At 43.6% G+C, this 20712-nt stretch overlaps 1 protein-coding gene across 1 annotated transcript in view; it reads right to left on the bottom strand.

Moving 5' to 3' along the window:
• The window catches only part of SMG9 (SMG9 nonsense mediated mRNA decay factor), a 940250-nt gene extending 920150 nt beyond the window's left edge, over positions 1–20100 (bottom strand). Inside the window, exon 1 of the mRNA XM_069640791.1 lies at positions 20037–20100. Within this exon, the coding sequence (XP_069496892.1) occupies positions 20037–20076 (40 nt within the window). The 5' untranslated portion in view covers positions 20077–20100. The remainder of the gene's footprint in view (positions 1–20036) is intronic.
• Positions 20101–20712: the final 612 nt, after the last annotated feature.

Below are 20712 nucleotides of genomic sequence, written 5' to 3'. Positions count from 1 at the left end.
GTCTCAAAATGAGGCCCATTGTCTTTACCCTTTCTAACGTTGCTACAAATGTAACCGCGAACCAACACAAAAGTGAAAGTGCCCTTTGAAGTGTATTATCAAGTATTCCTAAGTGTTCCAACGTAAACGAAGTATTTAAAGTGATTTTGGTGTAAATATAATAAACATATACTTTTTATATAATAAGTTTAAGTTCTTCTTTGTTGTGCCTGTCTAGCTTTCAGTGAACTTACCTACAGCTCACATCTTCCTCTTAAGATAAGCCTGACTGATCTGCCACTCTACCAAGGTCCTGAGCCAGTACAGACTGATCCTAAGAGTTGGGGGAGGGGAATGTGGGGGGGGGGATGAAGTCTACAAACCACTGGGATAGCTTACTAAAGTCTTACTACCAGTAGGACTTTAGGAAGACTACCCTAACAAAGAGCAGTTTCTCTCTTTGGGGTAGACTAATTTGGAGGGCAGATGGACATGTCCAGAATATCGGGGTACCAACACCCACCTGGCCCAATCCAGGCCAATCAGTATCCTGGTTTTCCTAAACTTCCTCAACCCTCCGGATGACGTGAGAAATGATGGAGACGGGAGGAAACACATACAGGAGTGGAAAGTCCCAGTCCACTACGAACGCGTTTCCCAGAACTCCTCTTGGAGGAAATTCCCTGGAGCAGTACAGGTCACACTTCCTATTGCCACTGGACGTGAACAGATCCACTTGAGGTGTTCCAAAAGGGTGAAGATCTCTTGAATGACTTCCTGAGCCAACTCCCACTTGTGGGAGACCATGCCTGCTCAGAGCATCCGCCGCTGTGTTCGCCTTTAGGTGAACTGCCAATAGGGAGATTCCTTCTAATAGTGCCCAAAACCAGAGCTGCATTGCCTCTCTGCACACTGGTAGCGACCCTACACCTCCTCTCTTGTTGAGGTAATGCATGGCCACTGCGTTGGCCATCCTTATCAGAACATTGTTTCCCCGTACAAAGGGCAGACAGGCCATCAGCGTTAGTCTGATTGCCCTGAGCTCTAAAAGGTTGATGCGTAGTTTAGACTCTGATGGAGACCAACGACTGCGGATTGTCAGATCGCTGGTGTGCGCTACCTAACCTGTGAGGGATGCATCCGTAACTACTGTAATCTCCGGCCATGGTTGCCCAAAGAGTTCCCCATTTAACACATTCTTGTCGCAGGCCCACCTCAGAACATCCTGCACGACCATGATCGGGACCTGAAGTAGATCTGGCATTTTTCGCCGGAGAATTGTGACAAGTGGGACATGAGGGCCCATTGAAGAGAGCTCATTCTCAGTCAGGCCTCTGGCACCAGAGAAATGCAGGATGCCATGAGGACGAGCAAACTCAGAAAACCAAAGCCCGGTAGACGTTGGGCAATTTGAAACTTTACAACGGTTACCATCTGCAGAATATGCTGAGCCCTCAACTCGGGTGGCAGGGCTTTCCCATATGAGGCATCCAGGAACACTCCAATGAATTGAGGCTTCTAAGAAGGTATCATGTGGGACTTCTTGAAGCAAAGGAATTACACAAGCACAGGCTCATTAGCAGCAACTGGAGCACCACACCTGAAGGTAATCTGCCTCCTCCCTCCCTGGTCCTGGGAAAGTGAAAGCAGCACTAATCTCTAAGGCATATGGAGATTGAAATTCTAACACTGCTGCATAGGAATAGCTAGGCAATGAGAACTTCCACAAGGTGCATTATGGAATATGTAGTTTCTGAATTTAAATAAAGGGAGTTCCAAAGTCTTACAAAAGGAAAGTAAATACAAACATATGAATAGATATTGTCCAAGGAGGATTACAGTGATCAATGAGTCCCAAATAGTCCAAGACGGGTGCCAACTGGTGCTCCAGTGGCACAGTCGTGACAGTATGCCACTCCCCAGGCACCGTGTAGACAGTCCAAAAAGAAAACTAAGTCGAAGGCTTGCATCACTACAGAAGGGTTGAATGCTGTAATAGTAGCACATGAACATCCAAAACCTGGGTAAAGCTTCAAGGCGAGAGTCTTTAACTGAGGAAACTTTGGCATCTTTAATAAGCTTGATGTTTGTATCCCAGATAGACACAGTCTCAGAGGCACAAAATACTTAAGTGTGTTTCATGGACTAAGAAATTGTAAACATCTTATTCACAATTATATCAACAGGAAATAAGTAAGCAGCCTACATTTTAAACAATCATTAGGTTAGAGAAAAGCAGTCAGAACGATTGGAAAGGGGGATTAACCAACCACAAACAGGCAAGCGAGAACGAGGAATAAACTAGACCAAGGAGCTTCGGACACTGCAACCAGGTCAGTGGCCAGACTACCAGCCAGAACACAGATGTGAGAGGGGAAGTGAGAGTCCATCAGACGGATTGGGGTGGAGCTCCTCAACCAATAAAAACAATGAGTGGTACTCAAAAAGCAAACAAATTTGATTTTTAAACACCTTTCTGAGACCCATATAAACACCCAGACTACTGGTCGAGGTGATATGCAATTTAAAATCTTTCGTCAAACAAATGCCAAACTGAAAAATCGCCTTCTACCAGAGTAGTCAAGTCATACAACACTCAAGCACTGTCAGGGGTGTGGGGGAGGTAGCAAAGCAATGCACTACATTTCTAGAAAGAACAAAACAATTGCACTGAATTGTGTACTAATTGCTCATTTGTTCTGCAACAGTCAGCCTACTGAAAGTGCCCAGATATGGGAAAAGTGGTTTGTTTTTTAACAGCACACTCATCATATCACAAACACTGCTGGTAAAATAGTTTAGCAGGTCGAGCGGTCACTGCTGAAATATGCAGGTTCGAATCCTGACAAGACCAACTCAGCCTTTCTTCCTTCCGATGGTCCATAAATAAGTACCAACTTGGGTTGGGTGATATTGTATGCAAGTATGTTTCATGTAAAGCACTTTGGAGTAAGCCCTATGTAAATAACACATGATTATTAACACATTACGACAGTCACTGAGCAGCTTCATCTCTTTTCTTTTTGGAAACTCTCGAAAATGTTCTTTTACACAACCAAATACATTCAGTTGTTCCATAGGAAGGAAACACCTTCAGGCTCACATGTGCCCTTTACCTAGCAAAATCTAAAATCCTGTTGCGACAAGGAGAATTCGGATTTCTGTTTTACTCGCTCCGACAAAATGGCCTTTTCACACATGATTCCCCCTACATATGTTTTTGGCTCTAGGTTCCTGAAAAACATAGCAGCAGTAGGTAACCTTTGTTTTATAAAATAAAAATGTAAGCAGAATCCTCTTGATATTAATCATTGAGAGAATCATGCACAAACATACCACTGTCCCTGTTACTGTCTTTTTTGTGTTGGGAACACATTGGAATGCTGTGTAGTAGGGGACTGAAATGCATACGCAATCAAGTACAGCTTTGGTAGGTCAATCAGTTACATAGGCACCTCTTGCGGTTAGTGCAGGTTTCCTTTTTCTGGAACACGAACGTGTCCAGAATGGGAAGGAGCCCTCTATGAAGCCCGCCCCCAAAGCCATGTACCTCTATTCATTGCAGCGGCTGGTCCTAAACACCCAGCCAGCATCTCCTGAAAGTGAGTAGAGTTAGGTCAGTCCTTCATATGTCAAGAGAAAAAAAAAGACATGAAACAACAACTTGCTTTGCCCTGCTAATTTTGTCTTTCATGTGCACAAGCTGGATGAGAAACGTCCTCAGTTCACAACAGGGTAATACTACCTCTGGGTTTTACACAATGCCAAGTGTGAGAGACTAGAAAGCACTAGTATGGCAATGCCAACTCTAATGAAAGGTTAATGCCATTAGATAAGGCATTTGTTAAAATGTTTTAATTTGAAAAACAGATTTCATTTCATTGCAGAATATGTAAATGGAGCTGGGTGTAAAGAAGAATGTTAATCCCTTGTATCCTCGAACCCCACGCAACTGCTAGATCAGCATCATATGTTTTCAAGTCCTGATGGCTGTTCTCTGCTTATAGAAGTAGCAGGGAACCTACCAAAGAGTGTCTGTGCAGCAAACGTACAGTCAAACCAAGCCAAGTATAGTATTCCAAGTCTATTTTCCTGTCACTAGGAGGAGACAGGCAGGGATACCACTTGCTTACATATTTCACTCTAACAGCTTTGCTAACATATATGCATATAATACAATACATATGTATACAATACAATGCAATACATAACCAGACCAGTGACATCTGTGAATACCTTCATACAGCTGTGATAAGGAATTTAAGTGGGTGTCACACCTCTTGCTGACGATAATCAGTAGGTTAAATACGCTTGGCTAAAAAAACTGCATCAAGAGGAAATTAAACATTAAGGGGAACAGAGGTGGGCCCCTATTTGAATATCTGTAAAACCTTTCATATATACACTGGTGAAACATTTGAGATTAAGGAATGTATAAACTGTAGTTCGAAATGTGCAGTACACTTGAAACAGCGTGTATGCAACCTCCTAGTATATATAGGACGCACTATCTGCGTTGGCTCTGCATTGGCAGGAAACCCATCAAGTAGACGCAAAGAGGGACATAGGTTTTGTTGGATTGAAGATTGTAAAGGGCAACTTGAAGGGTGGCAACTGAGAACGTCAAAGACAGTGCCTCGCATGATCTGCAAATACGGGACTGTGCCCTCCGGTTTCAACAAGGAACATGAGATGAGAATTTTTCCATAAAAACACTATTCTTCTTTAATGCTCCATCTTTACAATACCAATGTGCATGCAATATGACCGGACCATTTCGTTCTTTTCATCAAATAAGTATATTTGACAGGTTTTGATTTACTTTAAGTGAATTTTGCTAACATGGTGAGGTTGTACTTCATGTGTGAACATAGGACGCCTTCTTAAAACAACAATGTTAATCATGTATCAATATCCTAACTTTTGGAATATCAGTGCATCATCTAGATTCATAGCCTATCTTTGAAACCCAATATCATGAGAAGTCCTACAATCGCACTGATTGTAGGACTTCTCATGATAATTTACCCTTCTGTGAACAGACCCTCAGAGATTTATTTAGCTTTGCACGTCGAGTCAGATATGACATCAGATGTTGGTAACGTCATTATTTAGAAAGACATATTTAAATGAAAATGGCACCCGCCAACACGAACAACGCTGCTCTAATCCATTGGGGTAGCGGCGGGGTCGTAACAAACCCCTAAAGGGGAAGTTCGCTCAAAAATGTTATTGTCCCGATCGTTCAGGCATGTATTTTTAAGCATAACATAATCATACTTAAAACATTTTCCTGTGCATCTTACCTTAGTTTTCCTCACTTTTACACACGCGAAAACAATGGGTTGGGCGCCGCCATCTTGTGCTAATGTTATCCGTTGATGCATCGCCCTAAGTTCAAGTGCCCTGGCGTCAAGAATACAGATCGCCCGCCCCTAAAACTGACATCACTAGTCCAAACGATATGCTCCTCCCATTTTCATGACGTTCGTGGCCAGCGTAGCCAAACGTGCCCTGTCATCACCCATGCCATAATGTTACTTAACGCAGAACCAGGAAGATAAAACACACACACCCTCTCACCGTGCGTAACTTTTTTTCTTGTCCCAAATAGGAGAGCAAAACATTCATTTTTAAGAAAACATCAATAGTCTGCAATGTAACATGTGATTTTATTTTGCAAAGAATGGTCACAAGAGAAGATTAAGTCGCGGAAATGAACGATATCTTTATGCAATACAAGTTATAGCCAGCGAACATTGCATGCTTTAAATGTTCGTTATAACTTCCTCATGGTACGCCGATTGTGATCAATCAATCCCAGTACTCCAATTCATGTGTGTCCTTATGCTACACCAGCAAAACTTTCTAATGACGTACATGGTGTTCCATTCGTGAGAAGATATGGATTCTTTGCACTTTCAAGTGCAATGTTTTCACTTCAACAAGTTTTTACATCTTAAACGCTGACAGATTGCTCCTTATTGCTGGTAACGCCAAAGGGCAGATTGGTCCCTGTCTGTCATCCCACATAACGGTATTCAAATAAGCACTGTTGATGATTATCCGCCAATGTTGATTGAAGAATCTGTCCGACGGTAGCTGGAAACTATGGCATGCGCAGAACGGTACAATATAGCGGTGTACATAACAGAATAAAAGAATATGTTTTAGTAGCCGTTCTGCAATCGAATATAACCAGTTACCATATAATTCAGAACCGGATTAAACCTAATCATAAACACAAATCACACAGACATGACAACACAGGGGAGTAGTTTAGACCACGACGTGCATTAAGGGTTAGCGCTGTGAATTAGGTCTAGCTCCCAATGAGATGGAGAACCAGATTCACCAGCTTCACATAGCGGGCCCTACCAGAAAATAAGGACAGAGATAGTAACGTTTCCTGTTGAACCACAGACAGATGGCATTACAATGGAAGTGGTAAGAATAGTGATCAAAAAGAGAACCAAGTGCCCATGGAAAAGGTTCTACCTGCGCCCCTCCCAGCCCCCACTTTATGGTGCACAAGGATGCAACGGTGACAGCACACCAGGATATCCCACGGGACAAAGCGATGTAGATATCATTAGCCTGCATACAGGTTGTGGTTGCAGGTCTTTGAGGAATAATCATCACAATATGGTCCATCTAACAACCCATAACTCTGTACAGAATATATTGGTGTGCAAGGCCAGTAAGCAATACGTCGAAAAAAAGTCATACCTCTATTCACACCTCTTTAAACTATAAACAAACAACAATTACTAGACAGATAAACAAACCGTGAGTTACGCACTTGGTTTTATACAGTGTGTGGTATAAATATCATTCAACATAACGTACTGTGTCAATTCTTTTGGTCAAATCGCACATTCGCACGTCGCTGAATTAGTCATCATGCATACAGCACACATGCTGTTGTTAATCGCACAAATATTATGTATAGCTGAGTTTACATAATTTCAGGAAGTTCGATTCTCTCGATGTCACAGTGATTAACCGCTCCAAACAACAGATTGCTAAAATGGAAACTACATTTTCGTATGTCCACTTTCAATATAGTAAATGTTATCATTTTTTGTGGGTATTCAACACATTGTGTCATTCGAAAAATTGCTTACTTTCGCTGAAGGCCACATAACAATAGCAACCGGTTTTCAGTGATTGAAGCCAGAGACAGGTAAGTTTCGATTTTGGGAAAGAATGCTACAAAAAATACAAAAAAACCCAAAAAAAACTCAACAAGACGCTGCTTCAGGCAAGTGATTCAGAAAACCAAGGACAGTTACAAGCAGCTATGTTATTGTTATTTTGCACTTATATAGCGCCTTATATACCATTGGTATGGTCTGAAGGCGCTGGTAGGTTGAACGCCCTTGGAAACCGAAGTTCAGATCAGTAGAGAGAGTAGGGAGAGTCAAAAGGTGCGTGTGTGCACCGGATATGTGTGCAGCTCGTGCGGTACACATGTAATAGCTGATTCTTATTGGTAGGTGTGGTGGTTGAGAGATCAGGAGAATGTGTTCGTTCTGGCAGGATTTATCCGGAACGGATGTGGCTGCGTTAGGCCTGAGGAAAACGCCTGGCTGGGGGTGTGAGACCAGCAGTGTTTACATAGAATGATGTGGAGTAAGCGGTGGATGTTCGTATGGGAACAGTTATACCGAATGGTGTCATAGTATCCCTGTGTTCTAGTTGAGTGGTGATGTAAAGGAGAGAGTAAGCGTGGGGTGTGGTAAGAATGGTTATATGCTCTTTCAATGTGCAAACTTCTAAAATCACTTTCCCAGAGAGGCTACCGGGCGAACTTCTAAGTACAATTTTCCATACAGAGGCTATTGGGAACATTTCTAAATTCAGATTATCAGCGGGGCTATTAGGCGCACTTCTAAGTGTAACATTCGCGGAGGCTATTGGGTACACTTCTAAATGCAAATTTTCACAGAGCGTCTACTGGGCTACATTTCTAAGTTCAATTTTCCAGAGAGGCTATTGGGCAAACTTCTACTTGAGACTTTCCAGGGTGTTTATTGGATGCACTTCTATAATCAATTTTCACAGATGCTATTGGTAGCACTTCTAAATGCAGCTTTCACAGTGTGGCTAATGGGCACACTTCTAAATGCCGCTTTCACAGGGGATATTGGGCCCATATCTAAATTCAATTTTCCACAGAGAGGCTACTGGGCGCACTATTAACTTCATTTTCCTGCGAGGCTATTGGGGATACTTCTGAATTCAGTTTTCCAGCGAGGCTATTAGGAACTTTTCTAAATTCAATTTACCAGAGAGGCTATTGGGCACACCTCTAGATGTAACTCTCATTGCGGCTAATGGGTACACCTCTAAATTCACAGAGGGGTTGTTGGGCACACTTCTGAAAGCAACTTTCACAGCGAGGTTATTGGGCACACTTCTAATGCAGCTTTCCAGAGTGTTTCCAAATTATGTTTTGCGACAGGAAGGCAACAACAATCCAAAAAATGTGTTGCTGTTACCTCCAGGGATAGATCATCTCTGTAAGAGAATTAAATCGAAACCCCACCTCTCCCTGGTCCACCACTGTTTCATGGCACAAAGCATAACCCTACTCCTAGTATGCTATATAGCAACCGCCCATCATTACCATGTCCCTATTCCACTCTTGAAATACGTCTCCTGTGTGTTCATTATCATGTCAAGTTGCCACACCATGCACAAGGTGAGCATTTGTACCGCACATTCTACAACAAAATTCGATTTGAAAGCACCACAAGCCGAAATGGGAATGCAGGTTAGTGAAAAATAATTCTGAAACTGTAAGTTACATTCATGCTCCGACTAGGCCTTGTACCAATAGGCCGTGCTAGTGAATAGGGGTGGAATGAGGAGCCTATGGGTGTACAAGTGCTGGAGGAGGCTGTTAATATGGATTTCTAAACTCTGACCTGATGAGCAGAAGTTTAGGAGGCCACCCTCGGTTTAGTGAAACTGGGGAACTTTCTGGACAAGTCAGACCAATCTAGGTAGGTTGGCAGGTGGTCAAGACTAAGTCTTAGGACAGGTGAGACTAATCGAAAGCCCACAATGAGCACACAGCAACAAACCACAATGGAACCTGTGCTGTGGGATTGTGGTGACAGGATGCTCCCTCCCTTTGTCATGTAACTGGGACAAGATAGCTCCAATTCCGGTGTTGCAGGCATGAGTCTAAATGATAAAGGGTTTGCTTTAGTCAGGCGCACACAGCATGGGTGCCCTACACAGACTTTCTTTCAAGCCAACAAAGGCCCTCCGACAGTCTTCCGTCCAATTAACCTTCCTTGGTTGTTTGGGTGAAGTCAGAGCTGTCAGAGGGGCAGCTATGGTTCCATAGTCCGCCATGAAGTTGCGGTAATACCCAGTGAGGCCCAAAAAGGCTGACACCGGAGTTTGAGTAGTGGGAGTCTCCCAGTCATGTACATCCGGTACCTTACTGGGGAAAGTTTGGATTCGCCCCCTCCTAACTCATGACCAAGATATGTGACTCTTACCCCCCCCCCCCCGCAAGTTATCTGGCACTTGGTGGCCTTGATAGTGAGGTTAGCCCTTTTCAAGGCCTGCAACACCTTATCCAAATGAGTCAAATGCTCTTCCCAGGTGGAACTGTAGATATCAATGTCATCTAGGTAGGCCAAACATAAGGCCTCCAGCCCACCGAGCGCATGGTTGACTAATCTTTGGAAGGTGGAAGGTGCATTATTCAACCCAAAATGCATGCTGGTAGAGTCCCACAAGTGTTGAGAACGCAGTTTTTTCCTTGGCATGGTCCGTCAGACCTATTTGCCAATAGCCTGAGGTAAGGTCAAAAAGGTGCTCACAAATTGGTCAAAATGGTGTCCACAAGCTCATCAGCTCTGGGCAACGGGTGCGCGTCAGTTTTGGTGACGGCATTGACCCCTCTGAGGTCCACACAGGACTGCCCATCCTTGATACCTGCCTGGGAACAAGGACCACTGGACTGAGGGTTCAATAACACCCAGATCCAACATCTTAGCCACCTCAGCCTAGATGTGGTTCTTCAGTGTCTGACATTCGATAGCAACTGCTCTTCACAGGTACACCGTCACCAGTGTCCATTTCGTGCCTGCACCATTGGGTGAGGCCTGGTGTCAGAGAGAACAGAGGGGCATAGCATAGCATAGCAGGCCCTCTGCTGCTCTAGTGTCAGATCTGGAGAGAAATGCACTCCCTCCACTGAGCCATCCGGAGGGTTGCTATACAGCAAATCAGGAAGGGGTTCATCCTCCTCTTGATCTGAAGCTAGCAAGAGAAATGAGACTTCTTCTCGTCTGTGGAAAAGCTTGAGCCTGTTGACGTGGAATACCAGAAGGCCTACCCCAGGGACTCCCATGTCAACAAAATAGTTTTTTTTAATTAAACATTTTATTGTTTTCCAATAACATAAAAACATACAGCCTTGCACTGCGAGGTAACAGTTTCTTTTTCTACCCACCAAACATCGAATTCACACCATGCTTACAGCTTGATACGGTCTCTTAACATGTTTAGTTACATTCACTTCACCAGTGTCTCGTAAACCTGGTTCCCTTCACATGTCCTCAGGTGACAGTTCAGTCCGTCAGTACAAACCTCCCCTCAGTGTGCATCTTCCCACTTCTGCCATATTCTCTGGGCTTTCTCAGGACACCCCCTAGCAGCATAAACCCTTTTTTCCATTGCAATACAAATGTCCACATCAGTGGTCCATTGCGCATAACTCAGTGTCGTCTCAGAACTCCAAAGTTGCGCGATGTTCCTCTTGATCAATGCAGTGGTGGTGGATATAAACAATTTTTCATATTGTGACAGTTCACCGTCCTCCTCTATCCCCAACAACTGTTGCGGGTTTCTGTGAATCACTTTGCCCATTACCTTTGACAGTTCATCGCAGCACTGCTTCCAGTATTGCTGAATAAGAGTACATTCCCAAAGGATGTGAAAGAAGGAGCCTACCTCACTTTTGCATCTCAAACAAGATGGGTTGGTGTTTCCCCCCCAGCCCCCCAACTGAGTAATGCTACCCTTGGATAATATATTCTATGCAGTATCTTCAGTTGGATTAGACTGAGCCGGGAAGAGATAGTCAATTCTCTGGGAAACATCAGTGCAGCTACCCATTCTTCCGGGGGTATGGCACCCACATCCTTTTCCCATTTGGTTTTCAAGCCTATTAGTTCACTGGTGGCAGAAGAGGTTTTGGCACTGTGCATAGTTGACGTGACTTTGTGCTTGATCATTTCTGGGAATAGGTTGCGTTCCAGTGGGGTATAGTCAGGCATATCAATCATGTCAGGGAGGTGGACCTGCAGCGCGCGTTTAAGTTGCGTGTAGTGATACTGCTCATTCGGGGAGAGTTCAAAAGTGGTGACTAGGTCTGCAAGTGGTATTATATTGTTTTCTCTCACATCATCTCCAATTTTCGTTATGCCTAGTTGTGACCAAGAGGGCCATTTGGGTAGTTTGTTCACTTCTGGGAGGTGTTTATTGAACCACAGTGGTTGTACTGGGGTTAGTTTTTTATCCCAACCTAGGTATTTATGTGTGTCCGTCAATAGTGGAGTTGTGTACGTCAGGATGGATGGGGCAGATAGCCGGTCCTTTTTGCGATAGAGGTATTGCATGATGGGCCTTTCTTGTGGATTTAAGTCTTGTGTTCTGTTGTGCGGCAATGTGGTATCACCATGAAGTTTGTTGTTCACTATTGCCATTTTACTGGCCAAGTAGTAGGTTTGTAGCTGGGGGAGTCCGATCCCACCCTCCCAGACGGATCTTTGTAGGGCAGTGAGTGCTAGACGTGGATGACCCCCGTTCCATAGCAGTTTCCTAAGTGTTTGATCTATTTTATGAAATTCACTAGGCGCTATAGGTAACGGAGCGTTTTGTAATATATAAAGAAAACGGGGGAGAGCCATCATCTTAAAAAGTGCTGCACGTCCTAGTAACGTTAGGGCTAGGGACATCCAATGTCGGACGTCTTCTTTGAACCTCACCGTTATTGGGTGTACGTTTTTGGGCACATAGTCCGTTAGATTATTTGTGATTTGTATGGCTAGGTACCTGAATTGCCCTTTTTCAACGCGATGGGGGCATTCGTCCGGCACTGCGTTATCTGTTTGCATCAATGGGAACAATATGGACTGAGACCAGTTGACACGGAGACCACTAAAAATGCTAGATCCATTTAATAATTGTGTCACGATGGGGCAGGATTCTCGTGGGTCTTTTAAGTAGATTAGCAGGTCGTCCGCATATAAGGACACCTTGTCCTCCCAGCCATCCGACCAATTGAAGCCACTCCACGTTTGTGTGGTTACTAACAGGATTGCCAGAGGCTCAATTGCCAATGCGAATATTAAAGCCGATAGGGGGGCAACCTTGTCTTGTACCCTTACCTAGTTGGAAAGGGTCCGAGACATGCCCATTCACCTTTGTTACTGCTTCCGGGAGTTATATAGTAGTTTAACCCAGCTCAAGAAGTACGGTCCTATGCCCATGCGCTGCATAATTACCCTGATTGCCTCCCAATAGGGAGAGTCGAATGCTTTTTCTAAGTCTATAGCGAGTAGGGCCAGGGGACCTTGAAGCTCGGGTAACTTTTCTAGTGCTGTATGTAGTCTGTATATATTCTGTCTAGTGGATCTTTGCGGCATGAATCCACATTGGTCCGGATGTACCAGCGAGTGTATAACTTGTTGCAGCCGATTGGCCAGCACTTTCGCTAATAGTTTGGCCTCACTGTTTATAAGAGAGATGGGTCTGTAGGAGCTGCACTTGTCAGGTGGTTTATCTGCTTTCGGCAGAACTATTATTGTGGCTCTCCTTAGGTCTGGGGGGAGACAACCCTCTGAGTGCAAGTGCTGTAATAGGCGGAAATAAGTGTGGGGAAATTACATTTGTGCCGATCTTCTTCCATACTTCGATGGGGAAGCCGTTCGGGCTTGGGGTTTTACCCGATTGGAGTTCCGACACGACCAGGGTTATTTCTTCCTCTGTGATTTCCTGTTCTAATAAGTTAAACTGTTGTTCGTTTAGGGTGGGGAGGGCAATTTCCTCCAGGATGTCGGCTGCAAGCGGCGAGTATGGTGCTCTGTACAACTCAGCATAGTACTTTGCGAAGCTTTCTGCTATGTCTCGGTCTGCCACTAGTGGTTCCGATTCCACTGTTGTCAGTTTCCTAACTTGGGTGAGGCCCAGATCTCTGTGTTCTAGCCATGCCAGTAATTTTCCCGCCTTGTCCCCAGTTTCTTACACCTTTGCCCGCATCGCTGTGTGTGCTTGTTTTGCATTATCTAAAGCTACGTGTTGCAATTGTTTCTGTGCTAGCTTTAGTGCACTGTGTGTTTCTGGTTGATCAAGGGTCAAGTGGGCAACCTCAGCATTTTCTACTTTTGCTTCGGCTTCGCGTATCGCTTTTAGGTGTTTTTTCTTGTGGGATGTGGTCCAGGATATAATTTCACCTCTGAGCACTGTTTTTAGTGCCTCCCATAGCGTTCCGGGACTGTCTACAGAGCCGGTATTTATCTCAAATTACGATTCAGTGATCTTTTGAATATGTTCTACCAATTCTGGGAATCCTAAATAGTAGCTATTCAGTCGCCAATTGGGCGGGGGGGCCGAATTTGCGCAGGAGCTATGCAATCTTTCAAAAGGATCTGATTTTGAGGGCTTATCTACGTTTTATTTTTCCAATATTTCAAAGATTTCTGTTAGGCTATACAGCTCATCATTCATGGCAGATAGAGTGCCTTCATATAAAGGCTTTAGTACGAAGGAGGGTCTCAGGGTAGGTTTTACAAAAGTAATTGAATAGGAAGCAGATGAGTTAAAAGTTAAATTAGGTGAGTCCGGATATAAAATTGGAGAGTGTGACAAATTCAGCATCTGCATGTTTGGTAAGGGTTCTAGTCGAGTTTCTATAATTGTATGCATGGACCATGTTCTTCCCTTTAGAGGCATCCTCATTCAATACTTCAGTAGGAGCCGTGCATGTTTTCAAGCTCACACTCATGGGACATTGTTTTTAGGGGCTTTCGGTGCCATAGTTATCTTTCACTGCGTTTTTGAGAATCTGCGAATACAACAGTAGGAATTTCAACCTCAATAATTGCTGGGGTTACCGTTGCATCTCTAGATATGTGCAGCCTAAGGAGTGCTGCCTTGGGTGGAGTAGGCTAATAACTCAGCATCAGTTATATGGTGCCTAGGCATTGCAGCAGACATGATGGAATTTCCCCTTGGCAGGTTGTTAGGTTGCAAGGGCAACAGTCGATTATTGATGGGTATATCGCCTGGATCCACTGTCGCAATTTGTTCTCGAATGCTAGGCTTCCAGAACTGCCTAATGTCCACACTTAAGGATTTTGATCATTGATTTTTTTTGTTTTTTATTTTTGCGTTTAATTGTTAAACCTGCCTGGGGATTTTGTTCTAGGACTATTGGTGTTCCTAATTGTTGAGCCCCAATGAGTATCTGCGTGTGAAGGTATGGCAGTTTTTGAATGATAAAGTACCATACTGTTTTACCTACTAGAATGATCGTTCTGCCGGTGTTAAAATAGTCACACTATTGAAGGTGGGATGCTTGTCAGAAGAGAGGCTTACAGCTGTTCAGCTGAACAGCCGAACAGCACTGGCAATCACTCACACCATGTGCGCGTGCTAGAGTATAAATAGGGCTTCTTGGTAAAATGGGCGGTGCCAGGTTTGCTGCTAAAAGTAAAACAATTTAGAGTTGTTTAGTACGAGACTTCAGTCAATATGCAATATGGGGAATTGAAGTCCGTAAGGAGCCTACCACAAGCAGTTGGTAAAAGTCACAGAAAGCACAGCTTTGCGATCCATAGTGTATAAGCAAAATTCCAAAACATCCAACAAAGCACAGCAGAGCAGACAAACCTGCCGAACAGCACTCGCAAGCACTCCCACAATGCATGCGCGCGATGCGCACATGCTGGAGTATAAATAGGGCTTCTGGGTAAAACGGGCAGAGCTTGGGTTGCCGCACAAGCAGTTGGTAAAACTCACAGATACCCTGGTAAGAGAAAAATTCCAAAACATCCAGCAAAGCACAGCAGAGCAGACGCACCAGCCGAACAGAACTCGCAAGCACTCCCACAATGCGCTGGAACCGAAATCATGATTGTACCCAAAGACCAAGCGAACAACTACTAATCTCGGAATCCTAAAGGACAATGAACAAACACTAGAACCACAAGTCAGCGCAGTAATTAAGAAAAGCTTTGTCCACTTATGCACGATCAAGAAGATACTTCCCTTCTTCTCCTATACACACACAACATTTGCCATCATCCCTCTCGTCATGTCAAGAATAGACTACGCCAACAGCATCTACCTCAAAATGCCAAAATACCTCATGTAAAAGCTACAACGAATACAGAACGCAGCATCAAGACTACTCCATAGACTTGCTAGAAGAGAACACATCACACCAGTGCTAGGAACACTTCGATTGGCTACAAGTCAAAATACGAATCTTCTTCAAAACTCTGCATAACACACAGATCGATTAACGGCTACAGGGCAGAATTCATACATGAGAAAATCTCCATCTACAAACCAATACAAACACTAAGATCCTGCAATGACATTTACCTCGACCCGAAACAATACTTAAAACAAATATTCGGGGTGGATTAGCATTCTCCTGCATAGAGTTGTAACTCCCTCCCACAAAGGAAATATGAAAAACAGAAGATTACCTGAAATTCAGGAAACTGGTAAAAACATGACTCTTTAATGCATCAAACTGAAGACGACATCGGAGCAACAAACCCTGCCACAACAATGCAAGAGAACCCTACGAGACTGCAACACACCAATATAATCCACACCAAACCCAATAAAAATAAGACTAAGCCGAAGGGCTAACCCATTCTAAAGACAACACAGACAATCCAGACAACAAACTCTCTAACACTCAGCATACCCACCAGCCAACACAGAAGTAACATGACAGACCTTCAACAGAAAACACTCAAACCACAGGCACTTACCAACTCTCCACAACACCCAACACACACATGAAACACCTGCATACAACCATCCACAAAAACATCACACAAACAGCAATCTACCAACATTATACCAGCACACTGACCGTTTTTCCCAAACTATAGCTACCAACAGCACATCAAAGCTCTCTTGTACTGTCCCTTCTCAATCCTAACCTACCATCCCAACCCTCTTCCTTTTCAGATCCGCCAGAGTGCCTGGAGACCATGAAAAATTGCAGTGGTGCGCCGTGCAAGTCTCAATAACATAACATATTAGCGTACGTCTCTCTATTTGGGCATGCCAAAGAAATCCATCTTCAAGTTTACAAGTAGTGCAATACCGTGCAGTTTCTATTATTTTTGGCATAAGAAATGTGACCATATCTCGCATGCTCAGCGAAATCTAGGTTGATTACCAATGTAAGCATTGATTCAGGAAAGGGTACTCGTGCATATTTGGAAAATAACAAATGCTTAGCGCCAAAGTATCTAAAAGACAAGATTCAGAAATACGTGCCAAGCAGGCCTCTCAGATATAGGTCTGAAGATCTGTTGGTGGTTAGCAAGTTCCATAAGACATCACACAGTAGAAAAATGGTGCATACGTTTGGATGTCATCTGTGGAATAATCTCGGTCACTGTCCATCAGAAACAGCTCTTACTACAACATTTTAAACATCATCAACTGAAAAATTATCTGTGATACCTTAGGGTGTACAAGGTTGTTCATTATCTGTTAGTTTAACTATTTTGTTTTAAGTATTCTTTTGGTTCTCTATCATTTATTAAAGGTTCGTATAGTGCCTTGAAACTAGACCTTGTACTGGTAATAGGTTTGCACTCAAATATTTTACTACTACTGCCCATTTGCAACAAAAAGAGGCAGTCAACCAAAAAAGAAATAAATTCAACAAGACAATTAGTGGCTAAGGGGACCAAAAATTATTTATTTTCATTGAGATGGAATACACTAAAATGTGTCCATTCAGTTGGGCTTACAACGAGAAGGCTTTCACAAAGAATTGTCAGAGATCCACATTATTGCTTGTCCGATTACCGTGTGCCTCGTTTCATATTCTAAAATAGCTAAAACAGAGATGCAGGCACTAGATCTGTAGGCAAACAGCGGTTACAATAATGAATACATTTGATCAAGGTACGCACTCACACAACCCATCACTATAATATATAGGTGATAAACATACAGATTGACAAAACATTGATCGTTCTTTCTGATCACGCTTATTTGATTTACCTTCCACAGTAAAAAAATAAATATTGTATTGTATACCAGTTACTATACAACGCGCAGCATAGGGGAAATAAGCACAAGTAACATGACCCATTTCATTCGGAAGAGGATAGTACAGGCACATAATGCATGGGGAATGCTAAAGCTGCATCCCCGTTTCCCCCCTGGACTAAAAGGATGACTATAGAGACCATCTTGGAGTCATCTGATGATCATTGCACTACACTAGAAGTCATTCCCACATCATCAGACGTCATTACACTCAGCAAATGTCTCAGAATGGCGGGTGATGATATGGGGATGGTGCTTAGGATGACTTAATGATTATGCTAACATCATCCCCATTTTAGAAAACTCTTTGTTCCTGATGATTTTAGGATGAGTTGCTGATCACTTCAAGAGATTGCATGTTTGTCCCTGATGATTCTGGGATGTCCTGCCGATTACTTCAAGAGCATCGCCATGAAACATGTTTGTTCTTGATGATTTTGGAATGACTTACTGATTACTTCAGAGTATCAGAGTTTGTAGGATGATTTGTGGACTAATGCCGATTGTCATTCAGCTGTTGCTCAGTTGCACTTGTGCTGAATGATCTCCATTGTAGCAAGGGTAAAGCTTGAGACTATGTTGGGCCAAAGTGGAAGACAGAGGCCTAAACATAGCATGCACCCCCTGGGTGAGAATCCTCTGGCAGCCCAGTCAAAAGCAGAAACCCAGCACCCTCACAATGAATACATTCCCATGCTGACACCGATATATGCCAGTATTCACATATATTCATTTACACAGTATTCATGTTTGTTTTGCGCCTAATGCCTTAATGGTACTATAAGAAAACATGCCCACCATGGCTCTGCCACACACTCCTGTAGGCTTTGCCTTAAAAAATATCTTGTCATAATAAGAAGACATGTCCAAACTGGCTGCACAATGCAAGTGAGTTTAGGTTTGTAATAACGCTTATCATGTTTACTTTACCCTTGATGCCCAGTGAAAAAAGCCATGCCACAGTAAGAAATGACTTGACTCGCTGCCCTAAATGCTAGTCTACACAGATGTATGCTTGCTTTGTCATAGAAACCCAGTAAAAAAAAAAAAGTTAACAAAATAATTTCATGCCACATCAAAGAATGGCTCGACTGGGTGCCCAAAATGCCAGTGCAGCCACATAAAAGCACACATCATCCTTTCTAAAAAAAAAAAAAAAATCAACAGCATTTTGTACTGGCATCTGTGATGGATGCCCATTTAAAAAAAAAAGTGCATGGTTACTGTGCTACCATCAACAGCCAAAATCAGCTCCCTGGCCCAGCACATACACACGCGCACGCACACACACACATTCATTGACTCAAACATTCACTTGCTTATTCACATACAGCATTCACTCACCCATTGCACGAGGGGATCAGAAGTGACCTTCTCATACATTTTATATCTCCCTGCACCAGTTCCAAATATGCACAGGGCAAAGTTTTTTTCACCCTGTGCTTTGAAAAGTGCACCTCTTTTGAAAATCTGGATTTACAATGCCCAGAACCCCCTTTCCACCCTCTGCCTTGCGTAGTTGTGCATCAGGTGGGAAAAGAGCACCTCGGTGTGCACAACTATGATTCATACATTTAAATGTTCTTTGTGCACGGTACACCACCTTTTTGTCGCAAGTGAAGTGAAGGAGCATCCCATCAGTTGCACCAAACAAGTTTTGAAAATCGGGGCATATGGTTTATCCCTACGGTTCAAGGTGTCACAAGGAATTAGGAAGGACACAGGGGAAGGACATGGTGCACGGAGTTTTTACTGTTTCTGCAGTCATTAACCCCAGATTTGCTCATGAGCAGGTATACCATTAGCTCGAGAGCAGATACTGTGACTGTAATCATTAGCCCCAGAATATGTACTGTGCATGCCATCACTGTCGCAGAGCGGGTATTGTGTCTGTAGTCCAAGGGCAGGTATAATGTCATATGTAACATTAACAGGTACTGGATCAAACGTTACTAGTTCCAGGGCAGGTACTGTGTCTGGAATAGGTATCCCAGATCCATTACTGTGTCTGTAATTATTTGTCCCAGGGCACTGATGAGCAAGTATGCACTGTATCAGAAGTCATTAGCTACAGAGCAGTTATTGTGTCTGCACTCATTCGCACCTTTGCCCTTTACCATTAATGCTAGAGAAGATAGTGTATGCTGCTATTCATCGATGTGTTGTGTCTGTGTCTGCAGCCACTAGAACTAGAACAGACACTGTGCCTGCAGTTATTATCCACAGAAGGGTCATTCGACCCATAGAAAGTACCGGATATGTAGCCATTAGCCTGGGGAATCATTACTTTCAGGGTAGGCACTGGAATTTGAGACAGTAGCACGTCTACAATCATTAGCCGGCACGGGTATTATTAGATGAATATACACACACACAGTCACACCATACCACGGTCTGTGTAGTAGCTGCACAGCAGTTACACTGCGTCTGCGAGTATTCCAGAGCCTGTACCGCAAATGAGCTTCGGAGCAGCTACTGGGGCTATAATACCAACAACAGGCTGCCCTGTGTAAATTCAAAACCAGCTGTTTAGAAAGTCGCGTACTTAGAATGTTCAATGTCAATATGTGATGAGTACAATACAACTAATTACAGCTTCAGCCACAGCCTCTTCAATATAATAACACAGGATTGAGAATTAACTGAGTAAATAAATGGAGGCTAAAAGAAATGGATTTAAAATGAATTACAAGAACTGGATCGTATGCACTCACCTGATGATAGTGGCCAGTTCCTATCAGAGAAACGGACCATACCAACGCCCGCCTACTTTTCTTCACGTGACTTTGGGCACGTAACCTGCCAGTCCCGTGGCGTCTGACGTCATCCTTCTGATTTTCGTACGCGGTAACGGGCTTCAGGCCTTCGGCATTCGGCAATCAGCTGCCAGTGCAACCAGTATGTGTGTTCTTGGCTGCCTGGGGTTAAGGTGGGTATTTTCTTCGGCATACCAGGAAAGATTCTGCAAGATACCGGATGGAGGGTCTGACATCGTCTTGTTCTTCATCGCGATTTTTGTGAGCGGGCACAGGGAAAGGTCTAGCTCTATGAGCAACAGGAATCTGTGAGCTCTTGTGTGCCTGAGATTACAATTGGCGTTTTGTTGGACATATCGGGAAACTTCGTGCAAGACACCAAACGGAGAGGAGCGGAAAATTACATTTACTTTCAAATTCATTTTCAATTCAACGTGAACGGTATGGAGGGCTAAGAAAAGGAACAGTGCAAGGACAGTGGATGGTGGTGTTTAACTAATCAAAGGGGTTAGTGGGGGAATATAATGTTTGATTAGTTTTTTGGGATGGGTGGTTTAAGAGGGGCTCGGGTAGGGCTATCTGCTCGTGGTTCGGGAAAGGCACGTGGGCATTTGGGAGTGGGTCTGCAAGGGGG

The sequence above is a fragment of the Ambystoma mexicanum genome, chromosome 1q, assembly GCF_040938575.1.
Source record: "Ambystoma mexicanum isolate Mex_15411 chromosome 1q, UKY_AmexF1_1, whole genome shotgun sequence".
Taxonomy (NCBI): domain Eukaryota; kingdom Metazoa; phylum Chordata; class Amphibia; order Caudata; family Ambystomatidae; genus Ambystoma; species Ambystoma mexicanum.
Note: the sequence above shows the minus strand (reverse complement) of the source record. Positions and strands in the feature narration are given on the sequence as shown.